This window comes from Pogoniulus pusillus, chromosome 9 (genome assembly GCF_015220805.1).
Source record: "Pogoniulus pusillus isolate bPogPus1 chromosome 9, bPogPus1.pri, whole genome shotgun sequence".
In the NCBI taxonomy this organism is placed as follows: Eukaryota; Metazoa; Chordata; class Aves; order Piciformes; family Lybiidae; genus Pogoniulus; species Pogoniulus pusillus.
The window spans coordinates 802723-828142 of NC_087272.1; the positions used below are offsets into that span (position 1 = coordinate 802723).

Here is a 25420-nt window from a genome sequence, read left to right on the forward strand (position 1 = left end):
TGACGGACCCTTCAGCTAAGCTCTGCGTGCTAGGAAACTTGTGTCCCTGTTTTGTGAGAAGTCTTACGAAGGAAAGCAGGCATTAGAGACTACCTGGAAGCATGGGCAAGGAAAAAACAAAGTGAAAATAAAGGCCAGAAAAGATTGTCTATTTGCTGTTAAAGAAATCTGTCAGCTACATGGTGATATATCTGCCAATTTTTATTATAAGCAATGTGACATTTACACCTGACCTGTGAAATGCTCCCCACAGCTCCCAGAGAGTTATGAAGTAGGTCTGTTTATTGCAGCGCTGGGCGACAAGGGGGATAGCTCCCCCAAACCTGCACACCCTATGCTGCCACCAGCTGGAATTCATCTTGCCAGAGCACACATATTCATGACAAGAGGTAGGCTTATCACAATTATGTTTTAGAATAGGTGTGCTTATAAAAAATAGTTCTTGGAGCTTGTCGTGGTTTTTAAAGATAGCAACAGAAATTAAACTCTCAAATGAAACTGGAGAAAAAACACAGAATTATATTTAGAGAGAAATACAGAGGGAGACATTACAAAGCAATTACCACATCCCTGGCAAACCCCTTCAATTTTCCCCCAACCCAAAACCTAAATCTAATACTCCCAATGCTCCAATCCTCCCCCCCCAATGCCTCTGCCATCCAAAGAGGCCTAAACAAGCCTCTGGAGGTGTACTGCTTACCTGTTCTTGCCGATAGAGTGGCTCCTGCCACACACACAGGGCAGGAGGAGGAAAGGAGAAGGAACTGACCTTGTTGTGAGCTTACAACAAGATAGCAGAATTATGGGATTGCACAACAATCTTCTAGTCCCCAGAAGACTTTTAAGCCTATTGTCTCAACGTGGGACAGAGTTCATAGGTGTCCTCCCATTCTCCGCCCTGGCCTCTTAGTGGTCTTCCGGTGCTTGTCCGGGATGAAGGTGTCATGGAAGGCCAAAAATAGGCCCAATACATGTCCTGGCTTGCCTAGGCGTGATCCCATGGTCCCCTTCCCTCTACTGCGGGTGGGGTGGGCAGAAAGCAGAGCACAAGGAGAAAACAAAAGGCTTGGAGACACCCACTGTGAGGGTCCAAGATTTACCCAAGACTTGTTCCTCCCAAATAAGGGAAAGCAGGCTCCTGACTTCAACTAATGTGGTCAGATTTGGCAAGGTGCTGCTCTGGCTGGCGAGTCTCTGTGGAAAAAGAGGCTGCTGCATTCAGGCAAACAAGAAATAGGCTTTTGCCACATGCCTGCTGCTGCTTTGCCTGCTCTGCCCTGCCACATTATGCTCTGCTTTGCCTGCAACGACTTTCAAGACACCAACAGAACTCCCTTCAAGTGTTTGGGTACTGTCTGATACTGGTTTATGAGTATATATACAAAGGCTCCGTGTAAGAAGTTCTGTGACTAGATTCTGTTGTGCCTTCTACTTTAGCAGCAGAAAGGAGCCTCTCGAGTCCCCAGTGGGCAGTCAGGATAATTGAAACTAAGAACCTCTTTCCAGATTTAAGTTTAATGTATGTATTTGCTAGCTGTCTCTGAAGCATTCTAGGTTGCCTGATCCCTGTGTGTGTCTAAGTATCCAAACCCTGCATTTTGAACATTGTAAGTAAGTTTTCTGGTGAGATTTAATGTCAATAAACACTTTTCATAATTATTAACAATCTTTGCCTGGATATCAAGATTAATCTCAATTATTAACTTTGCATAATTTGTAACAGAAGGCCAGCAGTCTTCCTCACAGTGTACTTTTCACCTTTGGTCAAATTTCGCAGCTGGCTTGCCTTAATTGCTTCATTACTCTGTAGTTGGGATGTTTTGACTCCACCTTATCTCTCTCCTGCTTTCTTCAGTCAAAAAGAATGCAAACCTGGACTTTTCAAGGTTCTGTATTACAAACCTCCAACTAATTGCTACAAATGCTTCTGCAAAACTTGATATTCATGGTTACATGGAATCACAGAATCAACCAGGTTGGAAGAGACCTCCAAGCTCACCCAGTCCAACCTAGCACCCAGCCCTGGCCAATCAACCAGACCATGGCACTAAGTGCCCCAGCCAGGCTTGGCTACAACACCTCCAGGCACAGCCACTCCACCACCTCCCTGGGCAGCCCATTCCAATGCCAATCACTCTCTCTGACAACAACTTCCTCCTAACATCCAGCCTAGACCTGCCCTGGCACAACTTGAGACTGTGTCCCCTTGTTCTGTTTCTGGTTACCTGACAGAACAGACTGACCCCACCTGGCTACAGCCTTCCTTCAGGTAATTGTAGGCAGCAATGAGGTCTGCCCTGAGCCTCCTCTTCTGCAGGCTGCACACCCCCAGCTCCTTCAGCCTTTCCTCACAGGGCTGTGCTCCAGGTGCCTCCCCAGCTTCATTGCCCTCCTCTGTTCAGCTGATTGCTAAAACCACACACTTGTATGAAGTTTGGTAGTTACAGTTTGCTTGTGCATCTGGCCTGTGGAGCCCTTCACCATTATTCTTTGATTCTGTGCTTTTCCCTTCATACAGAAATATACTTGTTTTCCATGTGCTCAGTCGTGATCCATTGATTTCTAATTCTTGATTCTCTGTTCAGTTCAGCTTTCTACTTCATTTGCCAAATTAAAAGTGCATTTACTGAGGTGGTGTCTCCCTCCCTCATCTCCATGGGATATTTTAAATGTTGGGTGTTTACATATTGCCATTTTTAGAAACTGAAAAGTAGATAATAACAGTAATTTTTGCTTGGTGCTTTGGTGTTCATAAACTCCTGCATTTAATGTAAGTAGAGGGGAGATAACTAGCTTAGTAAAGTCGAATGTATGAGTAAATTAAAGCTATATACATGTGAAAATACCATCTGAGTCTAAACTGGTTGTGTGCTCTTCATGTTGCTTACTGGTTATGGGCTTTGTAATTAATTTGGGCTGGATGATCTTGGAGGTCTCTTCCAACCTGGTTGATTCTATGAATTAAAAGGCTAAAAGAGCATGTTTGCAGCTACTTTTCAAAGCAAAAACAAATAGTGATGAGCAAAATATCCTTTAAAAGAAGTTCTGAAAATAAAATATTGTGCAAAATATTGCATTTAATGTGTTTGCTCAGAGTTCCTGCAACTCAGTCCTTAACATGAACGCTGCTGCACATACAAGTGCTGTTAAGGGACAGAGCAGCATCTTAAATGAAATGAGGTGACATTTCCCACTGCCACGGCACAGCTCAGGTGATTAGCTTTGTTTATGTTGTGAGAGGAACCAAGGCTAATCTGTCTAGCCCTATAGTAAGTGCTGTTTGCCAGTCAATTGGTAATTGAACCACTGTGAAGGATTATGCAAAATTAATAATCTGTATTAATTTTGCTCTCCAGGTGATGATTGTTAATAACTTTGAAAACTGTTATTAACATTGAAACTTGCCAGAAACTTATTCACAGGTTCAAAAAACAATGCACAGGTTGGAAATTTATACAGGCAGAGCACAGGCAAAACTAGAGCACTTATTTCTTACAGCAGCAAATGCAAATATTATACTGGAAGAGGCTTTTAAGTATTTACTCACAACATTATAAACCAGAGAGTACCCAAAGCAGGTGGAAGTTTGTCTGATTGGCCGCCAAGACTTGATTTCTCCCAGGCTTCTGGAAAGGAAGCAGACAATCTCTGACCTTGTCCCTGGCCCCTCTGGATGTGTGTATCTCCAGGACTTGTCTTAGCAGGAAGACTTTCAGGGGCAGGCAGGATGTCTTGAGGTGTGCATGGTCTCAGCACAGTGTCACTCTGGGGCTATGCAAGGCAACTGCGTACAGGCATTTGGAGCCTGTTCCTGGTAAGCTCTCCAGGCAAATTCGGGATGCAGAATGAGGCAGCAGCAGCCTCATGCTACCTGCTCATCCCTTCTATCAATATCCAGCCCGCCAATAGTGCGGCATTGGGTATCGATTAGCCAGGCAGAATGGCACTTCGCCAGGCCTCACTATGTTAGGCAAAGCCAGGGCTTATCAGCCCTACCACCACAAACACTGAAACTTCCCTGGGGTACCCATAGCTCACCTGTTAGCATAAAGAGTGGTAGGCAAGAAACAGTGGCAGCTGCAATTTGTGGTTCCTCCTGCAGTGGGAGCTATGATAGCTCGTGTCAGATGCAACATCCACGCAGGCTTCTAAGCTATGGATCACACAGGATGTAAGGAGTTGGAAGGGAACTCTGGAGACCTTCCAGTCCAGCCCCCCTGCCAGAGCAGAAGCAGAGTACCTAGCACAGGTCGCACAGGAACACATCCAGACAGGGCTGGAAAGGCTCCAGAGAAGGAGACTCTGCAACCTCTCTGGGCAGCCTGTGTCAGGACTCTGTCACCCTTACACTCAACAAGTTTTTCCTCATGTTGAGGTGCAACTTCCTGTGCTGCAGTTTCCATCCCTTGCCCCTTGTCCTATAGCAGGGCACAGGTGAGCAGAGGCTGTCCCTGTGCCTTCCTTCCTGCCCCCAGCCCTCAGCTCTTGATAGGCATTGCTCAGATCCCCTCTCAGCCTTCTCCTCTGCAGACTAAGCAGCCTCAGGGCTCTCAGCCTCTCCTCCTCAGGCAGTGCTGCAGTCCCTTCAGCATCCTTGTAGCCCTTCCTTGGGCTCTCTCCATCAGATCCCTGTCCCTCTTAAACTGGCAAACCCAGAACTGGATGCAGTATTCTATATGGGGCCTCATCAGGGCAGAGTAGAGGGGGAGGAGAACCTCCCTGGATCTGCTGGACCCACTCTTCTTAATGCCCCCCAGGACCCCATTGGCCTTCATGGCCACCAGGGCACATTGCTGCCCACGCAGAACTTGCTGCTCACCACTACTCCCACATCCTTCTCTACAGGGCTGCCTTCTAGTAGATCACCTAACCCATTATGGGAGCAGCAAATTCTAGGCAATGGACCAGGCAAATGCCAGAAAGTAACACTTAAATATTTCAGCTAATTGCACATATCAGCAATTAATGAAACTAATTAAAGCTATATATTCACTTACGAATAGAAGCCTGCATGAAACTGATTTATAAATAGCCACCTGGGTAATATTCAAAGGTATTAGAAAACAGGTCTTAAACACCTTTTAAGGAGGCACCTATGTTCTTGGTGAGTGAGATTGGGTATGCTGGGGAAAATGAGTGCAAGGTGGTGGGCAGGGAGAGCTGAAAGCTCATTTCATGTGTCTGCTGCTTTTGCTTACAGAACTATTTTTTATTTTTCTGGCCTCAATTGTTTATAGTAATTGTCTTTGCAGAAAGTTTATGTATCAGCAAGACCTCCTCAGTTGTTAATTAAATTAAGTAGCATCTAATAATGTAGACACTACATAATAGATAATATTGGCATTTAATAACATAGAAACTATGAAGGTGTGTACTGAAGCAGTGTGCACAGTGGGTGAGCCACTGGAGTGCTTGGAATTGTCCCTCATTTCTTTGTGTTTGACATCCCTTTAGAGCTTCCAGCAAATCACTTTTCCATCGCTTTGTTCACTTTGACTGATCAAACAGGATAATAACATTTAAGCACAATATTTCCTAAAGAGGTGCAGACCCATGAACACATCCATGTGCAGGTCTTTCATTAGCTGCAGTGTATCAGAATGTCACTACTGAGCTTGCTGGCTGCACTGTTTTTGTTTCCTGGTTTTGCTCAACTTCTAGACTATAAAATGATAGTTGGTGGCAGAACTTAGGGTACAACTCAAGCTATTGCCCTGGAAGTCAGTTTGGCACTCATACACAGCTCCTTAGAAAAAGCTGTAAAGTACACAGATTGTCTTTTCTTCAGTGATTGTACAGATTTATTTGATCTCTAGCTCTAATATCCACTAAAGCTTTCCTCAGTATTAACTTCTGAGATCAATGAGTTGTGATAGTGATCTCCAGAGAGGCCAGTGTCTGCCAGCTCTCATCGCGGTGTGTACCCTGCTCGCGCAGCAGCTGTAGGAAATTAAACCAGCTGCAGCCAGTGGGTGATGCACACTGAACTGTCCGTGTTTTATGGTACAGTTAGCAGAGCTGGATGCACAGGTCTCTTCCTAGAGAAGATCTGATTAAAGACAAGAGTCTGTAGCAAGATAAATGCCAGCTTATGAGGTGGGGTGACTCTGTTTTCATGTAAAGAGGAACTGCTGAAGAGTGGAAGATGGCAATTGTTTTCATGGGAGCATGATTTTAACACTGTGCATTTACTGTACACTTGGTCTTAGTTATTGCTATTCTTTAATATGCCATTAGACAATTTGCACTGTTAAGCAGGTTTTAAAAACATTCTGGTTTGAAGCAGTTACATACAAGGGGAAGAAACCCAAGCATTTTTAGCAACACTCTCCAAGAATGAATGATTAGGACAAGTCACGCAGGAGCCCGCCTGGATGTGCTCAGCTGCTTGAAGTGGTCCTGCTTTGTAGGCAGGTTGCACTGAAATGATCTCTGGAGGTCCTTTCAACCCCTAGCATTCTGTGATTCTCCAATCAGCACAGCCCAGCAGTGACTCACAGTATCACAGTATCATAGTATCATTAGGATTGGAAGAGACCTCACAGATCATCGAGTCCAACCCTTTAGCACAGAGCTCAAGGCCAGACCATGGCACCAAGTGCCACGTCCAATCCTGCCTTGAACAGCTCCAGGGACGGCGACTCCACCACCTCCCCGGGCAGCCCATTCCAGTGTCCAATGACTCTCTCAGTGAAGAACTTTCTCCTCACCTCCAGCCTAAACCTCCCCTGGCACAGCCTGAGGCTGTGTCCTCTCGTTCTGGTGCTGGCCACCTGAGAGAAGAGAGCAACCTCCTCCTGGCCACAACCACCCCTCAGGTAGTTGCAGACAGCAATAAGGTCACCCCTGAGCCTCCTCTTCTCCAGGCTAACCAATCCCAGCTCCCTCAGCCTCTCCTCGTAGGGCTGTGCTCAAGGCCTCTCCCCAGCCTCGTCGCCCTTCTCTGGACACGCTCAAGCATCTCAATGTCCCTCCTAAACTGGGGGGCCCAGAACTGAACACAGCACTCAAGATGTGGTCTAACCAGTGCAGAGTACAGGGGCAGAATGACCTCCCTGCTCCTGCTGGCCACACCATTCCTGATGCAGGCCAGGATGCCACTGGCTCTCTTGGCCACCTGGGCACACTGCTGGCTCATGTTCAGGTGGGTATCAATCAGCACCCCCAGATCTCTCTCTGTTTGGCTGCTCTCAGCCACTCCGACCCCAGCTTGTATCTCTGCATGGGGTTGTTGCATGACTCCATGGTGCCCATTGAGTTTTTTAATGAAGGTGATGTATAGTTAGGCTGATCAGTTCTAGAAATCAGAATTAAACCTGAACATTGATAATTCTGATAGTGAAACTGTTATCAGCAAAATTCTGGTAATATTTATCCTCCAGACTGCCTGCTCTGAATTAAGCACTGCAAGAAAAGCTTACAGAGCCAGTTTGGACGTGGATGAGAAGGAGTTTTCTAACTGTTCTGAGAAGCACTATAATTGCTATTGCAGTCATTTTTAAATGGAGATTAGGTTGATCTAAGCTTTTGAAAGTCTCTGTCCTCCAAAACACCCAGAGGTTTCCAACAACACAAGTGTCCCGGCTTAGGGTGGATCCCTCCCCTGATAGAATAAACTCACTACAACATGGATTTTTGAAAGTCAGGGGGACATGAAATTGTATTTCTTATAGTTTAAATGTAACAGTATAAGGAGAAATAAACTACTACAGAAGTATAATAACCTTAAGGAAGATGGGGAAGGGGTCAAGCAGCATTAAAGCAGCAAAAGCAGCAGCAGCCAAAACAGCAGAAGCAGCAAGGGGAAGGTCCAAGCTGTGCTTCCAGACATAAAGCTCTTGATGCTCCAATGAAATTATATTAACTGATCCATTTTGCCATTATATGGCCTATCCCTGGAATGTTCACCTCTCCACTTCTAAGTTTCTCTGTTCCAAACATTTTTATGTCTGAGCTAGCAATCTGGCTCAAAAGGCCACAACAAGGAAAAGGCTCAGCCTACAAAACCCAGATGTGTCATCACTGTGCATCAAAAATCCATTTAAAAAATCTTATAGTTGCAAGGCAAAGTAGTGTGAAAACAGGAGCTAGCCTGTCTAAGATGGGTAATCATGGTATGGGTGACAGTTAACATCTGCAAGTTTTAAGGTGTGATGATACCTTAATGCTATAGTATCTTCTGGTCAAACAGTAACTAAAAGCTGTCAGTATTAAGGCAGCCTTAAAGTCAGTGGCTGTTTTCTCTGAGAACAGCACTGGTGTAGGCAGCCTCACATAATGCCAAGTGCTATTGGGTGAGTGATTGGTTTTTGGGCTGTATATGGAGCTTCAGACTGCAAAGTGTGAGAAGCGTGATGTTGTTTGAGGCTGTTAATCTGTCCCTCAAGGAGAGCAAGCTGACAGTTATCTCTCAAAGCAGTGATTAGTTTGGAAAGGTTTTTTTTTTAATAGCTTGAGAAAAAAAAAAAACAACAACAAACAAACAGTTTTGGTACTGTTTCACTTAATTCTCTGCTGTAATAAACTTTGTTAGTTCCAATGCATTTAATTACTTTACACTGGCAGAGAAGCTGCTCTGCATTTCTTAGAGAGGAAAATTACTGAAGCTATTGGAGGGGACACTGGGGATATGTGTAAGTGGACAGCTGCAGTCAAACACAGGCTCTTAGAATCATAGAATTAGTCTGGAATGGAAGGCACCCCAAGGAGCATCCAGTTCCAACCCCTCTGCCATGGGCTGGGACACCTCACACTAGATCAGGTTGTCCAGAGCCTTATCCAGCCTGGCCTTAAACACCTCCAGGGATGAGGCTTCCACCACCTCCCTGGGCAACGCGTTCAAAGCTCTTACCACCCTCATGGTGTAGAACTTCTTCTAACATCCAGTCTGAATCTATCTGTGCTAGTTTGAAGCAAGCTAGAATGTTTTGGTAACAGAACTAGATAACAGGCAGTGAAATCAAAACAATTGATGTCAACTTCTCTCACAGTTACGCTGAGAACTCTGGGAAGAAGAAAGACTTTTTCTCCATTTTGTCTCTCACTCTTGCTTTTGCCTTAGACCTGGTCACATCTCATTAACCCTGCTCCTACTAACCTTGCTCCCTAACCTCTTGGCTGCACCTCTCTTCTTCCTGAGAACTGGGGTAAGGTTGAGAGGGCCGGGGGGAGGTGTTGGGGTGGTTTGAGAGCCCCTCCTGGGGACTCAGGTTTCTGGGAGGGGAGTTGTGCTTTCATATCGTTTATCCTTTGTATATTTCTGTATATAATTGTATATAACTGTATATATTGTAAATAGCTGCTTGTAAATTTTGCTAGCTGTAAATAAATTGCTTCATCTATATTCCCAGGGTCCCTCTGAGTTAGCTGGGGCAAATTCAAAAGTGTGGGGGGGTGGGGTAACCCCCAAACCATCACATTTTTTAATTGGCTTTCCCAACGTGGGGCTAGATATTTCAGTGAGTGGAAATTAGCTCTGGGAATTAAGATGAAGCTAATCAAGCAGCTATTGTACTTGGTGGGGATTGCTGTGTGGCCTGTTTTCTGGTTTTTTGTGTACAACTGGATCAAAGATCAAATTGGTTATTTCTTGCTTCATGTAGTTTTTAAGAAGGCTAAAGTTAAGCTTTCAAACATGTTCTGGAGCTGGGGTGATTTCATTCTTGGTTATGCTGGTTTTAGTGTCACTGAGAATATTACTAGTGATATTACAAGAGTTTTTGTCAATAATGTGACGATCAGTCAAAATGCTGCTTTATCTACTGCTCTCATGAGGGTCATCCAGCCCCAAACTGAAATGTCAAGTCCATGCAAGGATTTTTACAGAAAAGAGATTGTGACGGGTTTGGTCTGCAGTAAGGACACAGCCTCAGGCTGCGCCAGGAGAAATTTCGGCTCGAGGTGAGGAGAAAGTTCTTCACTGAGAGAGTCATTAGGCACTGGAATGGGCTGCCTGGGGAGGTGGTGGAGTCGTCGTCCCTGGGGCAGTTCAAGGCAAGGTTGGATGTGGCACTTGGTGCCATGGTCTAGCCTTGGGCACTGTGGTAAAGGGTTGGACTTGATGATCTGTGAGGTCTCTTCCAACCTTGGTGATACTGTGATACTGTGATACTGTGATACTGTAATCTGGCTCTTATGATTTTAATATTCATATTAATTTTGGCATTATGTGTGAAAAATTCAAAACCAGCTTCTGTAAGAGCTAGGAAAATTTCTGTGTCTCAGAAGCAGTCTCTTTCACAGCAAAACAAGGGAACACAGTTATCGGCTTCCCCCATGCCAGCCTCTCCACCCTCCTCTGTAGGTTCTGGGAACACAGCCAGTGTTCCCGCCACTAACGTAAACAATGATAAGGATAACCAAAACAAGCCGCAGAGTTCAGCAGGAGCCTCAGGAGCACAGGCAAATACCCAAAATCAGAATGTTCCTAGCAAAAATGAAAACAAGTCAGGGTTGGCAGGCATCCCAGGAGGACAGGCAAATAATCCCACTAATGTTAATAATACTACTAGTGCTGGTAACGCTAGCCCAGTCAGTCCAAATCCTAATGACACCAGCTCAGCCAATTCGAACCCCCAGCCAGCAGACCAGAACCAAAATCCTCCTGTTAAAAGCAAGGCAGATTTGAACTCACAAGCTCCAAGTCAGACCTCCAATAATTCAAATGCTCCAGGTCAGACCCCTAAGGATTCAAACCCTCCAAGTCAGACTCCTAAAAATTCAAATCCTCCAGCAGACACATCCAAGTCTGTTGCTGCTCAGGCCCTTCTGGCACCTGCTAAGGCAAAAGCTAAGACAAAGAGTGGTTCACAGGAGGATGTAAGACAGGGGACCTCTGGTGATCAGCAGCAAGAGGAGGAAGAGGAGGCAGTTAGTCTGCGAGACCTTGTAGATGTGCTGAGACAACAATACTCAAGTGAGAGGAGCGCTGTGAGGTTAGCTGCCAAGAGAGAGGATGGTTCCAATGAGTTTAGGAATGCTATGAGGAAGATTGTGTTAGGCCAGGCACCACCAGAACAACAGGAAGAAGAGGAGGAAGATGACATTCAAGGCTCCAAGGATCCACTCAGAGAGGTCAGGGAAGTTAGGAAGGAATACACAAGGGAATCAGGTGAGCCAATCCTAAACTGGCTAGTGAGATGCCGTGGCATTGGTGCTAATGCCCTGCAGGTAGGAGACAAGTCTGCCAAGCAGCTGGGACCACTCACTAAGGAGAGTGGAGTGGACAAACACCTGGCAAGTCCTCTTGGTAGGGTTAGCTTGTGGACACGCCTTTTGTTGGCTGTGGCTATGAGATATCCTTCCTGAGATGATTTGCCATGGGCTGCCAAGAAGTGGAATACCATTGAGCAGGGAATTAAGCTTCTGAAGGAGTTTGCTGTGAAGGAAGTGCTTTATGGAGATCATGGTACTCATAAGCCTGATGATATTCCTTTGGGAACAGGTCTCATGAAGAAGCTGATTAAGCTTGCTCCTTCATCCTATGCTAACATCTTGGCCAGTAAGTTTCTAGCAAGGAGTGATAATGGAAGGTCTTTCACTGTTGGTGAATTCACTGACCAGCTCAGGCAGATAGAGGACAGCTTGTCACATTCTGGTCTAGTCTCTGCCATAAAAACTCTAGGTACAGAGATTAGAGATGGCATCAAGGAGAGCATGAAAGAACTGAAGGAGGACCTTACAACCTCAATTTCCAATCTGGTGAAGGATACCATTCCTGCATCATCTGAATGGGTGCATGTTTCTGCAGTCAGGAACAGAGGCCCACCTCCTGCAAGGCAATTCCAGCCCAGGAGGAGACAAATTCCACCTAGACAGCAGCAATCACGTGCGTCACTGTGGATACTTCTGCGTGACAAATATGGTGAGAACATGAACAAATGGGATGGTAAACCTACTTCAGCTCTTTCAAAGAGGGTCAAGGAACTGCAGAGTGGCAGAAACAGAGGCAGCAATGCCAGAAAAGTAGCTGTCACTTCTTCAGCTCCTGAGAGCAACTGCAATTGTTCCAACAGTTGCAGTTCCTCTCACAACACCACCAATCATTGTGTACACCCTACATGCCATGTTCAGCATTAGGGGTGCCCTGCCTCCAGCCAGGAGGAGGAAAGGGATAGTGGAGAGAACCGAATCTATTGGAATGTATTCATTAGGTGGCCTGGCAGTTCAAGAGTTCGGAAATACAGGGCTTTAGTTGACACAGGTGCTCAGTGTACTTTATTGCCATCAAATTGCAAAGGGACAGAGTCCATTTCTATCTTTGGAATCACTGGTGGATCTCAAGAGTTAACTAAGGTACAGGCTGAGATCAGTTTAACTGGTAAAGAGTGGAAGACACATACTATTGTAACTGGTCCTGATGCGCCTTGCATTCTGGGAATTGACTTTTTGAGACAAGGTTGTTTCAAAGATCCTAAAGGTCACAAATGGGCTTTTGGAATAGCATCTGTAGAGATTGAGGATGATAAACTGAAATTGTCCATTAGACCTGAACTTTCTGATGAATCTGCAGTTGTGGGACATCATGACATAGAGGATCTGGAGGTGCCAATTGCAACTCAAACTGTTCATCACAGGCAGTACAGAACTAACCGTGACTCTTTGTTGCCCATTCATCAGCTGATTCGTCAATTGGAGAGTCAGGCTGTCATAGAGAAAGCTCATTCACCTTTCAACAGTCCCATCTGGCCTGTGCGCAAACCTACGGGCGACTGGAGACTCACAGTTGACTTTCGTGCCCTCAACGAGGTGACACCACCCATGAGTGCAGCTGTGCCGGACATGCTGGAACTCCAGTACGAGCTGGAATCGAAGGAGGCTAAATGGTATGCAACAATAGACATTGCTAATGCTTTCTTCTCTATTCCCATAGCAAAGGAGTGCAGGCCTCAGTTTGCATTCACCTGGAGAGGAATCCAGTACCAGTTCAACCGTTTGCCTCAGGGGTGGAAACACAGCTCAACCATCTGTCACTCAGTCATCCACAATGCACTGGAGAAAGGTAAAGCTCCAGAGCACATCCAGTATATCGACGACATCATTGTGTGGGGCCAAACTGCTGAGGAAGTCTTCGAGAAAGGTAACAAAATCATTGACATTCTGTTGCAAGCAGGTTTTGCCATTAAGAGAGACAAGGTCAAAGGACCTGCCAAAGAAATTCAGTTTCTGGGAGTGCGGTGGCAGGATGGTCGCCGTTACATTCCTCAGGATGTGATCAACAAAGTCTCTACCATGGCAGTTCCCACCAGTAAGAAGGACACACTTTCTTTCCTTGGTGTGGTGGGATTTTGGAGACTACACATTCCTGGTTTCAGTCAGATTGTCAAACCTCTGCATGATGTGACTCGTAAGAGAAACAATTTCGAGTGGGGACCTGAACAACAAGCAGCCTTTGATCAGATCAAACGAGAAATAGTCCATGCAGTGGGCTTGGGACCTGTGAGATCTGGTCCGGACATTAAAAACATTCTGTACACGGCTGCCAGTGACAATGGTCCAACTTGGAGTCTTTGGCAGAGAGCTCCAAATGAGACACGTGGTCGTCCACTTGGTTTCTGGGGATGTTGCTACAGAGGTTCAGAGACAAATTACACTGCAACTGAGAAAGAGATTCTAGCAGCCTATGAGGGAGTGAAAGCAGCTTCTGAAGTGATTGGAACTGAGTCACAATTGCTTTTAGCTCCTAGACTGCCAGTTCTTAACTGGATGTTCAAGGGCAAAGGTTCATCACCACATCATGCCACAGATGCAACCTGGTCTAAATGGATGGCTTTGATAACCCAACGAGCACAAATGGGTAATCTTGACCGACCTGGTCTGGTGGAGGTGATCACCAACTGGCCAGAAGGCACAGACTGTTCCAAACCTCCGGAGGGGAAAATAACTCGTGCTGAGGGAGCTCCTCCCTATGGTGATCTCTCTGATCAGGAAAAGAACTATGCTTTGTTCACAGACGGTTCCTGTCGTCTTGTTGGGAACAAGCGAATATGGAAGTCAGCGGTTTGGAGTCCAACCAGGAAAGTTACTGAAACGAAAGATGGCGAAGGAGAATCCAGTCAGTTCGCTGAGGTAAAAGCTGTTCAACTTGCTCTTGATGTGGCTGAACGTGAGAATTGGCCTATCCTTTACCTCTACACCGACTCGTGGATGGTAGCCAATGCTCTATGGGGTTGGCTAAAGGACTGGAAGAAGAATGGTTGGCAGAGGAAAGGAAAGCCTATTTGGTGTGCTGATCTATGGCAGGACATTGATGCACGGCTGGAGAAAACTCCAGTGAAGGTGCGGCACGTAGATGCACACATGCCTAAGAGCAGAGCCACTGAGGAACACCAACACAACCAGAAGGCAGACCAAGCTGCTAAGATTGCTCAAGTTGATACCAACTCTGATCTTGACATTGACCTTGATTGGAAACATCGAGGTGAGTTGTTCTTAGCTCGGTGGGCCCATGACTCATCTGGACATCAAGGCAGAGATGGAACATACCGATGGGCTCGTGATAGGTCAATTGACTTGTCCATGGACGCTATCACCCAAGTCATCTATGACTGTGACATTTGTGCTGCTATTAAGCAGGCTAAGCGAATCAAGCCCTTATGGTATGGTGAGAGATGGTCAAAGTACAAGTATGGTGAAGCCTGGCAGATTGACTACATCACTTTACCTCGATCTCGTTCTGGCAAGCAGTATGTGCTGACGATGGTAGAAGCCAGCACTGGATGGTTGGAAACCTATCCAGTTCCACATGCTACTGCACGTAACACCATTGTTGGTTTGGAGAGACAAATCTTGTGGAGACATGGAACTCCAGAAAGAATCGAGTCAGACAATGGCACTCATTTCAAGAACAATCTAGTGAAAAACTGGGCCAAAGAGCATGGTATTGAATGGATCTATCACATACCCTACTATGCACCAGCTTCAGGGAAGGTTGAGCGCTACAACGGTTTGCTGAAAACCACCCTAAAAGCCATGGGGGGTGGAACTCTGAAAAACTGGGACAAACATTTAGCAGAAGCTACTTGGTTGGTAAATAGTAGAGGTTCAGTAAACAGAGCAGGACCTGCACAATCAGATTTGGTCCAAACAGTAGACGGTGATAAAGTTCCTGTTGTACGTGAAAAGAATCTGTTAGGGAAAACTGTTTGGGTATTTTCTCCTTCGGGCGAAGGGAAACCTGTCCGAGGGGTGGTATCTGCTGAAGGTCCTGGTCACACCTACTGGGTAATGCAGGAGAATGGTGAAATCCAGTGTATTCCACAGAGAAATTTAACTTTAGCTGAGAGAGCTTAAATTCAGAGTGTGTAGCATAAGTTGTTAGGAGTTTTCTGTTCTAGGTAACATCGGCGCCCAACACTGAGAAAAAACTACAGTATGTGAGCACGAACCCAATGTCACCTGGGAGTCCCTGTTCTGAGCTTTTGAATCACCTACATCTGATTGAAGTGTGAACTGAACTTGTATATATTGTTTTAGTGTAAATATTGGTTTAGATTAGATTGGATAATTCTCAGCGATACTCTGAGCGAAGTAGACAGGGGTGGATTGTGCTAGTTTGAAGCAAGCTAGAATGTTTTGGTAACAGAACTAGATAACAGGCAGTGAAATCAAAACAATTGATGTCAACTTCTCTCACAGTTACGCTGAGAACTCTGGGAAGAAGAAAGACTTTTTCTCCATTTTGTCTCTCACTCTTGCTTTTGCCTTAGACCTGGTCACATCTCATTAACCCTGCTCCTACTAACCTTGCTCCCTAACCTCTTGGCTGCACCTCTCTTCTTCCTGAGAACTGGGGTAAGGTTGAGAGGGCCGGGGGGAGGTGTTGGGGTGGTTTGAGAGCCCCTCCTGGGGACTCAGGTTTCTGGGAGGGGAGTTGTGCTTTCATATCGTTTATCCTTTGTATATTTCTGTATATAATTGTATATAACTGTATATATTGTAAATAGCTGCTTGTAAATTTTGCTAGATGTAAATAAATTGCTTCATCTATATTCCCAGGGTCCCTCTGAGTTAGCTGGGGCAAATTCAAAAGTGTGGGGGGGCGGGGTAACCCCCAAACCATCACACTATCCATTTCTAGCTTTATTCCATTCCCCCAGTCCTATCACTGCCTGACCACCTAAAAAGTCCCTCCCCAGTTTTCTTGTAGGCCCCTTTAAAATGCTGGAAGGCCACAATGCCAGTGCTCCTCTTCTGCTAATGCTCCTGCTGGCCAGACTCAAACCATTTGCTGTTCAGAAGCTATGTAGTTATGGTGCCCCAACAAATACACCCTACCTCTCTTCAGGGTTTCTAGGTCAGGCATGGTGCCACATCAACATGGCATCCACACCTAGGAAGAAAGAAGTGCACTTATTCCCTGGCCTGGCTCATGTCCAGCTGTCATGGAAGAGTGATTGTTTCTCTGAGGTCATCATGGGCTGGGTCCTGAGCTGTGTTGTCAAAGCAGCTTTGGCATCCTCAGGGTTGTTTGCCCTTACATTCCAGGTATCACTGAAGAACTTGCAGCTTGTGTAGTGTGCAGCTATCGATGTGCTTTCCAGACTTACATACTGAGAGTGTTTCAGTGTCTTCCTGTGTGAGTCTGATTGCAATTTAGGGCACTTTATTTGGTTTGGAAACCAGCAACCTGATCTTTTTTTCCCTCTTATTTCTGTTTTGTGTAGTTTTAAAGAGACTGCCCTCAGCTGGACTGATGGCTTTGGAGGCAGAACATTCTCACAGAGGAAGCCACCATGAGTTTAATCTAAGACTTATATCTCACTTCCTTTCAGTAGAGATTATCATTTAGTTTCCTTGATGATCCAAGTGCAGATATCTCTGTGAGAATGTATGGTTTCTGAATAACAGAGCAATGGATTCAGCATATTTCTGGCATGTTATAATCTCCCATATTACTCAACAGCTCCTCAATTGTTGAGGCTTTCTTTCTCTTAGGAAGTAACTGCCATGGCCCCCTTCTTTCTCCTTTACTTGCATCCCTTTCTTTTAGCAAGTAACTATTGCCTTGTATTTCAGGTGTGGTGTAACTGGCAAGAATCTCATTAACTGAAGTGATTGACTTTATACTCCATATTTCAGATTGGACATAGGGTTTTCATTCCCAAATTTCATTTCAGTTTCCATCCTGTACCAGTTGGCTGAATAAAATATGGTATCTTTGCATAACATTCTTGTGACAAATGAACTTGGTGGATGTAGCACTATTCTTCATGTGCAGTTTGGGCTTATCAGAGAGGCCAGAAGAGGAGGCTCAGGGCTGACCTCATTACTCTCTACAACTACGTGAAGGGAGGTTGTAGCCAGGTGGGGTTGGTCTCTTCTGCCAGGCAAGCAGCAACAGAACAAGGGGACACAGTCTCAAGTTGTGCCAGGGCAGGTCTAGGTTGGATGTTAGGATGAAGTTCTTTACAGAGAGTGATTGGCATTGGAATGGGCTGCCCAGGGAGGTGGTGGAGTCGCCATCCCTGGGGGTGTTCAAACAAAGCCTGGCTGAGGCACTTAGTGCCATGGTCTAGTTGATTGGTTAAGGCTGGGTGCTAGGTTGGATTGGATGATCTTGGAGGTCTCTTCCAACCTGGTGTATTCTATGATTCTATGAAACCCCAACTCTGGAGGTTAAGGCCAGGCTGGATAGGGCTCTGAGCTACTTAATCTAGTGTAAGGTGTATCTGCCCATGGCAGTGGGGTTGGAACTGGATGATCCTTGAGGTCACTTCTAAGCCCTGACAATTCTATGATTCATTTCTATGATGATGTGAAACCAGATGTCTAATTAATTACTTGGTTAAGTGGAATTCATTAAAACATTTTGCATAGCAATGCCACAGTGTGAAAAGGAAAAAAAGCTTTTCATGAGCAGATTGGTCAGGGACTGGAATGAGCTGCCCAGGGAGGTGCTGGAGTCTCCCACCCTTGATGTGTTTAAGGGTGGTTTGGATGTGGTGCTTAGGGCTACGATTTAAGGTGAATCTTGTATAGTAGGGCTGTAGGTTGGACTTGGTGATCCTGAAGGGCTTTGCCAACCTGCGTGGTTCTGTGATGCTGTGATTAACATTGCTGTTTACGGTCTCATTTCATATGTAAGTGCTAATTTGTGAGCTATATTGACTGCTGTGATAGGAATCTTTTAAAAACTGTGATCCAAATACTTTCCTGCAATATATTGCTTTCCTGTTCATGTTGCCTTCCAACTTAACTATGGGGCCATTGAGTCAAACAGAAATCACTTAAAAAAAACCCAAAACATCATAGTTTGTTCTGCAGGAACACATTTGTGTGTTCCCCAGTTTGTGTCACTTTTGTTGTAGGCACAGTGCATTTGCATATTTGTGTGTACAGTTCAGTCTTTGAGTGGAGAGTTCATGTGAAATAAAGAAATGCAAAGTACTTATGCAATAATTACTTGTAGGAACTAAGAGTAAATACACTTCATTTGATTTGTCAGTCTAATTCTGTTGAATATTTCAGTGTTGCTTTTGAACTCTTTTCCTTCCTTTTTTTTTCCTTTCCTTTTCCCCTTTCCTTTCCTTTCCTTTCCTTTCCTTTCCTTTCCTTTCCTTTCCTTTCCTTTCCTTTCCTTTCCTTTCCTTTCCTTTCCTTTCCTTTCCTTTCCTTTCCTTTCCTTCCCTTCCCTTCCCTTCCCTTCCCTTCCCTTCCCTTCCCTTCCCTTCCCTTCCCTTCCCTTCCCTTCCCTTCCCTTCCCTTCCCTTCCCTTCCCTTCCCTTCCCTTCCCTTCCCTTCCCTTCCCTTCCCTTCCCTTCCCTTCCCTTCCCTTCCCTTCCCTTCCCTTCCCTTCCCTTCCCTTCCCTTCCCTTCCCTTCCCTTCCCTTCCCTTCCCTTCCCTTCCCTTCCCTTCCCTTCCCTTCCCTTCCCTTCCCTTCCCTTCCCTTCCCTTCCCTTCCCTTCCCTTCCCTTCCCTTCCCTTCCCTTCCCTTCCCTTCCCTTCCCTTCCCTTCCCTTCCCTTCCCTTCCCTTCCCTTCCCTTCCCTTCCCTTCCCTTCCCTTCCCTTCCCTTCCCTTCCCTTCCCCCTTCCCTTCCCTTCCCTTCCCTTCCCTTCCCTTCCCTTCCCTTCCCTTCCCTTCCCTTCCCTTCCCTTCCCTTCCCTTCCCTTCCCTTCCCTTCCCTTCCCTTCCCTTCCCTTCCCTTCCCTTCCCTTCCCTTCCCTTCCCTTCCCTTCCCTTCCCTTCCCTTCCCTTCCCTTCCCTTCCCTTCCCTTCCCTTCCCTTCCCTTCCCTTCCCTTCCCTTCCCTTCCCTTCCCTTCCCTTTTCCTTCCCTTCCCTTCCCTTCCCTTCCCTTCCCTTCCCTTCCCTTCCCTTCCCTTCCCTTCCCTTCCCTTCCCTTCCCTTCCCTTCCCTTCCCTTCCCTTCCCTTCCCTTCCCTTCCCTTCCCTTCCCTTCCCTTCCCTTCCCTTCCCTTCCCTTCCCTTCCCTTCCCTTCCCTTCCCTTTTCCTTCCCTTTTCCTTTCTCTTTTCCCCTCTCCCCTCTCCCCTCTCCCCTCTCCCCTCTCCCCTCTCCCCTCTCCCCTCTCCCCTCTCCCCTCTCCCCTCTCCCCTCTCCCCTCTCCCCTCCCAAGCTGTGCAAAGATGTGCAGAGAGCTTGTCTGGAAATGCCAACCCCTGTGTGCTTTTCTTTCAGAGTGCAGACATGAGCCCAGCTAGTAGCACCACCTCACTCCCCGTTAGCCCTCTTCCCGAGGAGCCGTTATTTTTCAAGGTACCTTTAACTCCTTTCACAGTAAATGCTCTCTGTGGCTTTGGGCTTACCATGCTTCCTGCTCTGCTGTCACATACTGCCTTTTCTTTACAGAGCTGGGAGAGCAGCAGATGTTCTATGTGTGTCTGTATACACCACTGGTTTTGTGCTGACTTAAACTATAAAGCACTGTGTGTAAGATTGTCTCGTCTGCCACTGATGTGTTTGGATGTGTCCGTTCCTGTGTACGTGTGTATGTAATGCTGCGTCAACACATTTCTCTTTCTAGAGCACTTGAAGTACATATTGGAATGAAAGAATGCTTCCTTACCCCTGTGGCAGTTTGGAAGTTCCACCCTACTCCCAACACGCTTGTGCATTTGCCAGACTAACTCAGCCACCTGGAAGTTAAGGAATGAAGCTCTATTTACAGCATGGCACAATCTACAAGCATATATGTACAATATATACAGATATTTACAGCTATATACAGGAGTATACAAGTTAACCTGCCTGAACATGAGCCAGCAGTGTGCCCAGGTGGCCAAGAGAGCCAGTGGCATCCTGGCCTGCATCAGGAATGGTGTGGCCAGCAGGAGCAGGGAGGTCATTCTGCCCCTGTACTCTGCACTGGTTAGACCACACCTTGAGTGCTGTGTTCAGTTCTGGGCCCCCCAGTTTAGGAGGGACATTGAGATGCTTGAGCGTGTCCAGAGAAGGGCGACGAGGCTGGGGAGAGGCCTTGAGCACAGCCCTACGAGGAGAGGCTGAGGGAGCTGGGATTGGTTAGCCTGGAGAAGAGGAGGCTCAGGGGTGACCTTATTGCTGTCTGCAACTACCTGAGGGGTGGTTGTGGCCAGGAGGAGGTTGCTCTCTTCTCTCAGGTGGCTAGCACCAGAACAAGAGGACACAGCCTCAGGCTGTGCCAGGGGAGATTTAGGCTGGAGGTGAGGAGAAAGTTCTTCCCTGAGAGAGTCATTGGACACTGGAATGGGCTGCCCGGGGAGGTGGTGGAGTTGCTGTCCCTGGAGCTGTTCAAGGCAGGACTGGACGTGGCACTTGGTGCCATGGTCTGGCCTTGAGCTCTGTGCTAAAGGGTTGGACTTGATGATCTGTGAGGTCTCTTCCAACCCTGATGATACTGGGATACTGTGATAAAAGTAATACAGGGATTAAAAAAAACCCTCCTGGCCAGCAGAGCCACCCTCCTTCCTCCTTCTTTCTCACCTTCTCCCCTTATCTCAGGATCTCCCTTACATGCGGGGTGAGGTGCGAAAGGACAGCAAGAGAATTACTAGTTCAGGTTACACAGATCCAGACTGAGATAAATATTGCAGCAACAGAGAGAGACGCACTGCCTATCTGTGGTTTTGTTTCTTGGTTTTATATCCCTGAGCAAAACCAACGAGTGAGGTAGACATCACTATTATTTTCTTTTCACAGCCAGTAATGTAATGTCTCTCATGTGCTAGTTTGAAGCTAGCTAGAATGTTTTGGTGAGAAGGATTAGATCACAGGCTGTGCGAGGGAAACAATGTTGATGTCTACTTCACTCCTAGGCTTGCTAAGAGGTATAAGAACAAGAATCCAAACATAGATAAGGGAGTCACTCTTAGCCTGAGCTGTGAGCTGCATTTTCTCTCTAACTTCAACTTCCATCTCTCTGATTTATCCATTTGCCTCCTAACCCCCCTGGCCAGCCCTCCATTCTTCCTTGGGGCACAAGGCAATGTCTGGGGAATGGCTGAGGGGTGGGAGAAGGTGGCAGGGTGGTTGGGAGCCCCTCCTGGGGACTCAAGTTTCTGGCAGGGCTGTTGTGTGTCTGTATTACCTTTTACCTTGTATATCTCTGTCTATAGCTGTATATACTGTAACTATCTGCTTGTGTATTGAGCTGAGCTGTAAATATAAGCTTCATTCCATTTCCAGAGCTGGCTGAGTCTAGTCTGGGTGATTTCCAAAGCGTGGGGGGGGCAGGGAACACCCAAACCATCACATCTCATTGAAGTATTCCAATTAACCTCAAAGCAACACAACCCCAAAGACACAGGTTTTGACATCAATCCATCACGAGCCACAGCCTTCTCATTGTAGTTGATTTTAATAATAAACCATGACATAATATTCTCAACTTCAAAAGGTCTACACTGGAAGGAGCATCTATGTCACTTTTTCTCCTTACTTCATAACATGCAGTAAGGAGAAAAAGTAAGGAAGGCAGAAGGGCTGCAGAAGGGCTCTGCAGCGGGACCTTGACCGCCTGGACAGATGGACAGAGTCCAATGGGATGGGGTTCAATAGCTCCAAGTGCAGGGTGCTGCACTTTGGCTACAACAACCCCATGAGCCAGCAGTGTGCCCAGGTGGCCAAGAGAGCCAGTGGCATCCTGGCCTGCATCAGGAATGGTGTGGCCAGCAGGAGCAGGGAGGTCATTCTGCCCCTGTACTCTGCACTGGTTAGACCACACCTTGAGTGCTGTGTTCAGTTCTGGGCCCCCCAGTTTAGGAGGGACATTGAGATGCTTGAGCGTGTCCAGAGAAGGGCGACGAGGCTGGGGAGAGGCCTTGAGCACAGCCCTACGAGGAGAGGCTGAGGGAGCTGGGATTGGTTAGCCTGGAGAAGAGGAGGCTCAGGGGAGACCTTATTGCTGTCTACAACTACCTGAGGGGAGGTTGTGGCCAGGAGGAGGTTGCTCTCTTCTCTCAGGTGGCCAGCACCAGAACAAGAGGACACAGCCTCAGGCTGCAACAGGGGAGATTTAGGCTGGAGGTGAGGAGAAAGTTCTTCCCTGAGAGAGTCATTGGACACTGGAATGGGCTGCCCGGGGAGGTGGTGGAGTCGCCGTCCCCGGGGCAGTTCACGGCAAGGTTGGATGTGGTACTGTGGTAAAGGGTTGGACTTGATGATCTGTGAGGTCTGTTCCAATCCTGATGATACTGTGATACTGTGATACTGTGATATGCAGCCCTGGGACACAGAAGGGTCTCAAACACAACCTGACTCTTGGGAGAGGTCTCCTGAGTCCATCCAGGTGTTCAGAGTGGTGCTGTGGATGCAGGCAGTGGTTGTCTTGCCAGTTGTTTTGTGGGGAAAGGAAGAGGGAAGTTGGATTTTTAGCACATCTCAAGGATGTGTCACAATATAAACAAAGTGGAGCGTCCATTGTCAAATTTCTTCTTTCCCCAGTAACTTTTTGCCTACTGTATGAAAGAAGTGAGCAGTTTGGGTTGTTTTTCGCTGATTTGTGATGATGTTGAATTAAAGCTGCTAAAGTAGAATTAATGAAGTTTAAGCATTTAAAGTTTGTGTCTCTGCTGCATATTCCTCCAGTGCAGAAAACACCAGCTTCCCTCAGACTTGGGCAACCCCATCAAAAATGATGGCTCTGGAGAGTTTCCCCCCCACTATTATGTATGTCTAAGCAAGAGTTGTACCCTGCAGTTCTCAACTGGCAGAGAGACAGCTATTTCCCTCACTCCTGCAAGCAGAATGCTTAAGGGCTGTGCTTGATCAGTAATTTCATCAGCAGAGGTACAGATGGGACATCTGTTGTCACTGGTTCTCATTCCTCTTCTGGGATTGAATGTTCTCAGAGTTTGGTGAAATTGAACAAAGCTATTTCATAGAATCATAGAATAGAATCATAGAATCAATCAGGTTGGAAGGGACCTCCAAGCACATCCAGCCCAACCTAGCACCCAGCCCTGGCAAACCAACCAGACCATGGCACTAAGTGCCTCAGCCAGGCTTTTCTTGAACACCTTCAGGGACAGTGACTCCACCACCTCCCTGGGCAGCCCATTCCAATGCCAATCACTCTCTCTGCCAACAACTTCCTCCTAACATCCAGCCTAGACCTCCCCTGCCACAACTTGAGACTGTGTCCCCTTCTTCTGTTGCTGTGTGCCTGGCAGAAGAGACCAACCCCACCTGGCTGCAGCCTCCCTTCAGGTAGCTGCAGACAGCAATGAGGTCTGCCCTGACCCTCCTCTTCTGCAGGCTGCACACTCCCAGCTCCCTCATTCTCACCTCACAGGACTGTGCTCCAGGCCCCTCACCAGCTTCATTGCCCTTCTCTGGACACGTTCCAGTATGTCAGTATCTCTCTGGAAGCTGTGCCAGGGTACTAGAGTATAGAGTTTAGCTTTGGTTTGTTGTTGTTTCTGTTTTTTCCTTGGGAAAACACATGAAATGCACATTAAAGTCTTCTCAACGTTTTAAGTCAGTTTGGGTAGTTGTTGTTTCTCCCTATGCCTGGGAAACCCCTAAGATACATTACACACAAAGAAAGAGGCTTCTTAGCTGAGATAAAGGTGTAAGAAGTAACAGGAAATAGTTACTATAAAGTCTCACTCTGGAATTCTCTGCCGTGTTAAGCAGACACTGCTCTGTTTGCATCAGGAGCACTCAGACAAACACACCACAGTGCCTTTATGTATTTGTAAAGAAAATGCTGCTTGTATAGCTCCAAACGCCTTGTAAATGACTTCTTTGAAGTGGAATTGTTGCTCCAATATAAATATGAAGGTATTTTTTCATATTAAAAGTCTTCTTCCTTTATATTTCATAGTAGAAAATGGTAGGAGAAACTGGGGGTGGAGGGGTGGGGTGGGAAGCAGGGAGCATTATTTACTCTTTTATTTTCAGTTAATTTTCAAAATGGGAAACATTTTCATGTGGAATTCAAGTAAAATGGAGGCCAGACTAGGAAAAAGTCAGATACATCTCACGGCCAATGCCCCGAAGTAGAAATAAAAGTTATATGCAATGTAAGTTTCTGTTATTTCTCCCTGGCTCCCTCCAAGAGAGAGCAATATTTTTCCAGCAGTAATGTGAATGTCTGGTTTTACAAGCCATGAACCTCTCTAAATACTGTCAGTCTGTAATATTGACTTTGGATGATGGGATGATGCATTTCCCTTAGCAACATGATAATAACCTTTCCCAGCTCCTTGATGTAGAACTGAAGATTGAAAAAGGGCTTCTGTGGTTCTGATAAAACAGGTGTAATGAAACAGAGCAGTGTAAACTCTGGATCTCTCCAGGACAGTTGAAATATCTGAGCTAATGAGGTTTTACATTAGACTGTGAATTGAAACCGAGCCCCTGCTCTCAGTCCTACCTGGTTGGATGGCAGGAAAGAGAGACTGTCCTCTCCTGGATTCTATCAGCCATCTTCAAAAGAAAGGCTGAAATTTTGCATAAGGAAGGAATGCAAATCTTATCATCATGCTCTCATTACATCCAACTTCACCAAAGCAGATGCCTGTCACTTTTTTTTATCCCACAGGGTATGAGATCTATAAATATGAAGGAGAACCTAAGCTTGTTGAAAAACAATTTGAGATTTTGAATTTAATCTAAGGGAAATTGGAAGCAAGATTCCCACAGGAGTGCTTTCATGTTGCGTCTCAGCTCTGGTAACACTGAACTCAGCTATCATTTTTGCAACCTTCTGCACGTGCTGTGACATTCAGCACTGCCAGGGAGATCAAATCATGTGAAACCATGGTCAGAGATATTTGGAGGAAAGGCTTTTCCAGTATAGCAAGAAGTGCTCCACCTGGATCCATTCATGGAATCATAGAATGGTTTAAGTTGGAAGTGACCTCAAGGATCATCTAGTTCCAACCCCCTACCATAGGCAGGGGTACCTCCCACTAGAATGGGTTGCTCAAGGCCTCATCCAACCTATTTTAGTGGATTCATTATATTTTATTTGTTGA

The 25420-nt window shown here is 46.3% G+C and overlaps 1 protein-coding gene across 1 annotated transcript in view; it reads left to right on the forward strand.

The window, feature by feature from the left end:
- CCSER1 (coiled-coil serine rich protein 1) overlaps nt 1-25420 on the forward strand; it is a 982230-nt gene that overhangs the window by 436074 nt on the left and 520736 nt on the right. The window contains exon 8 of the mRNA XM_064148336.1: nt 19638-19715. Within this exon, the coding sequence (XP_064004406.1) occupies nt 19638-19715 (78 nt within the window). The remainder of the gene's footprint in view (nt 1-19637; nt 19716-25420) is intronic.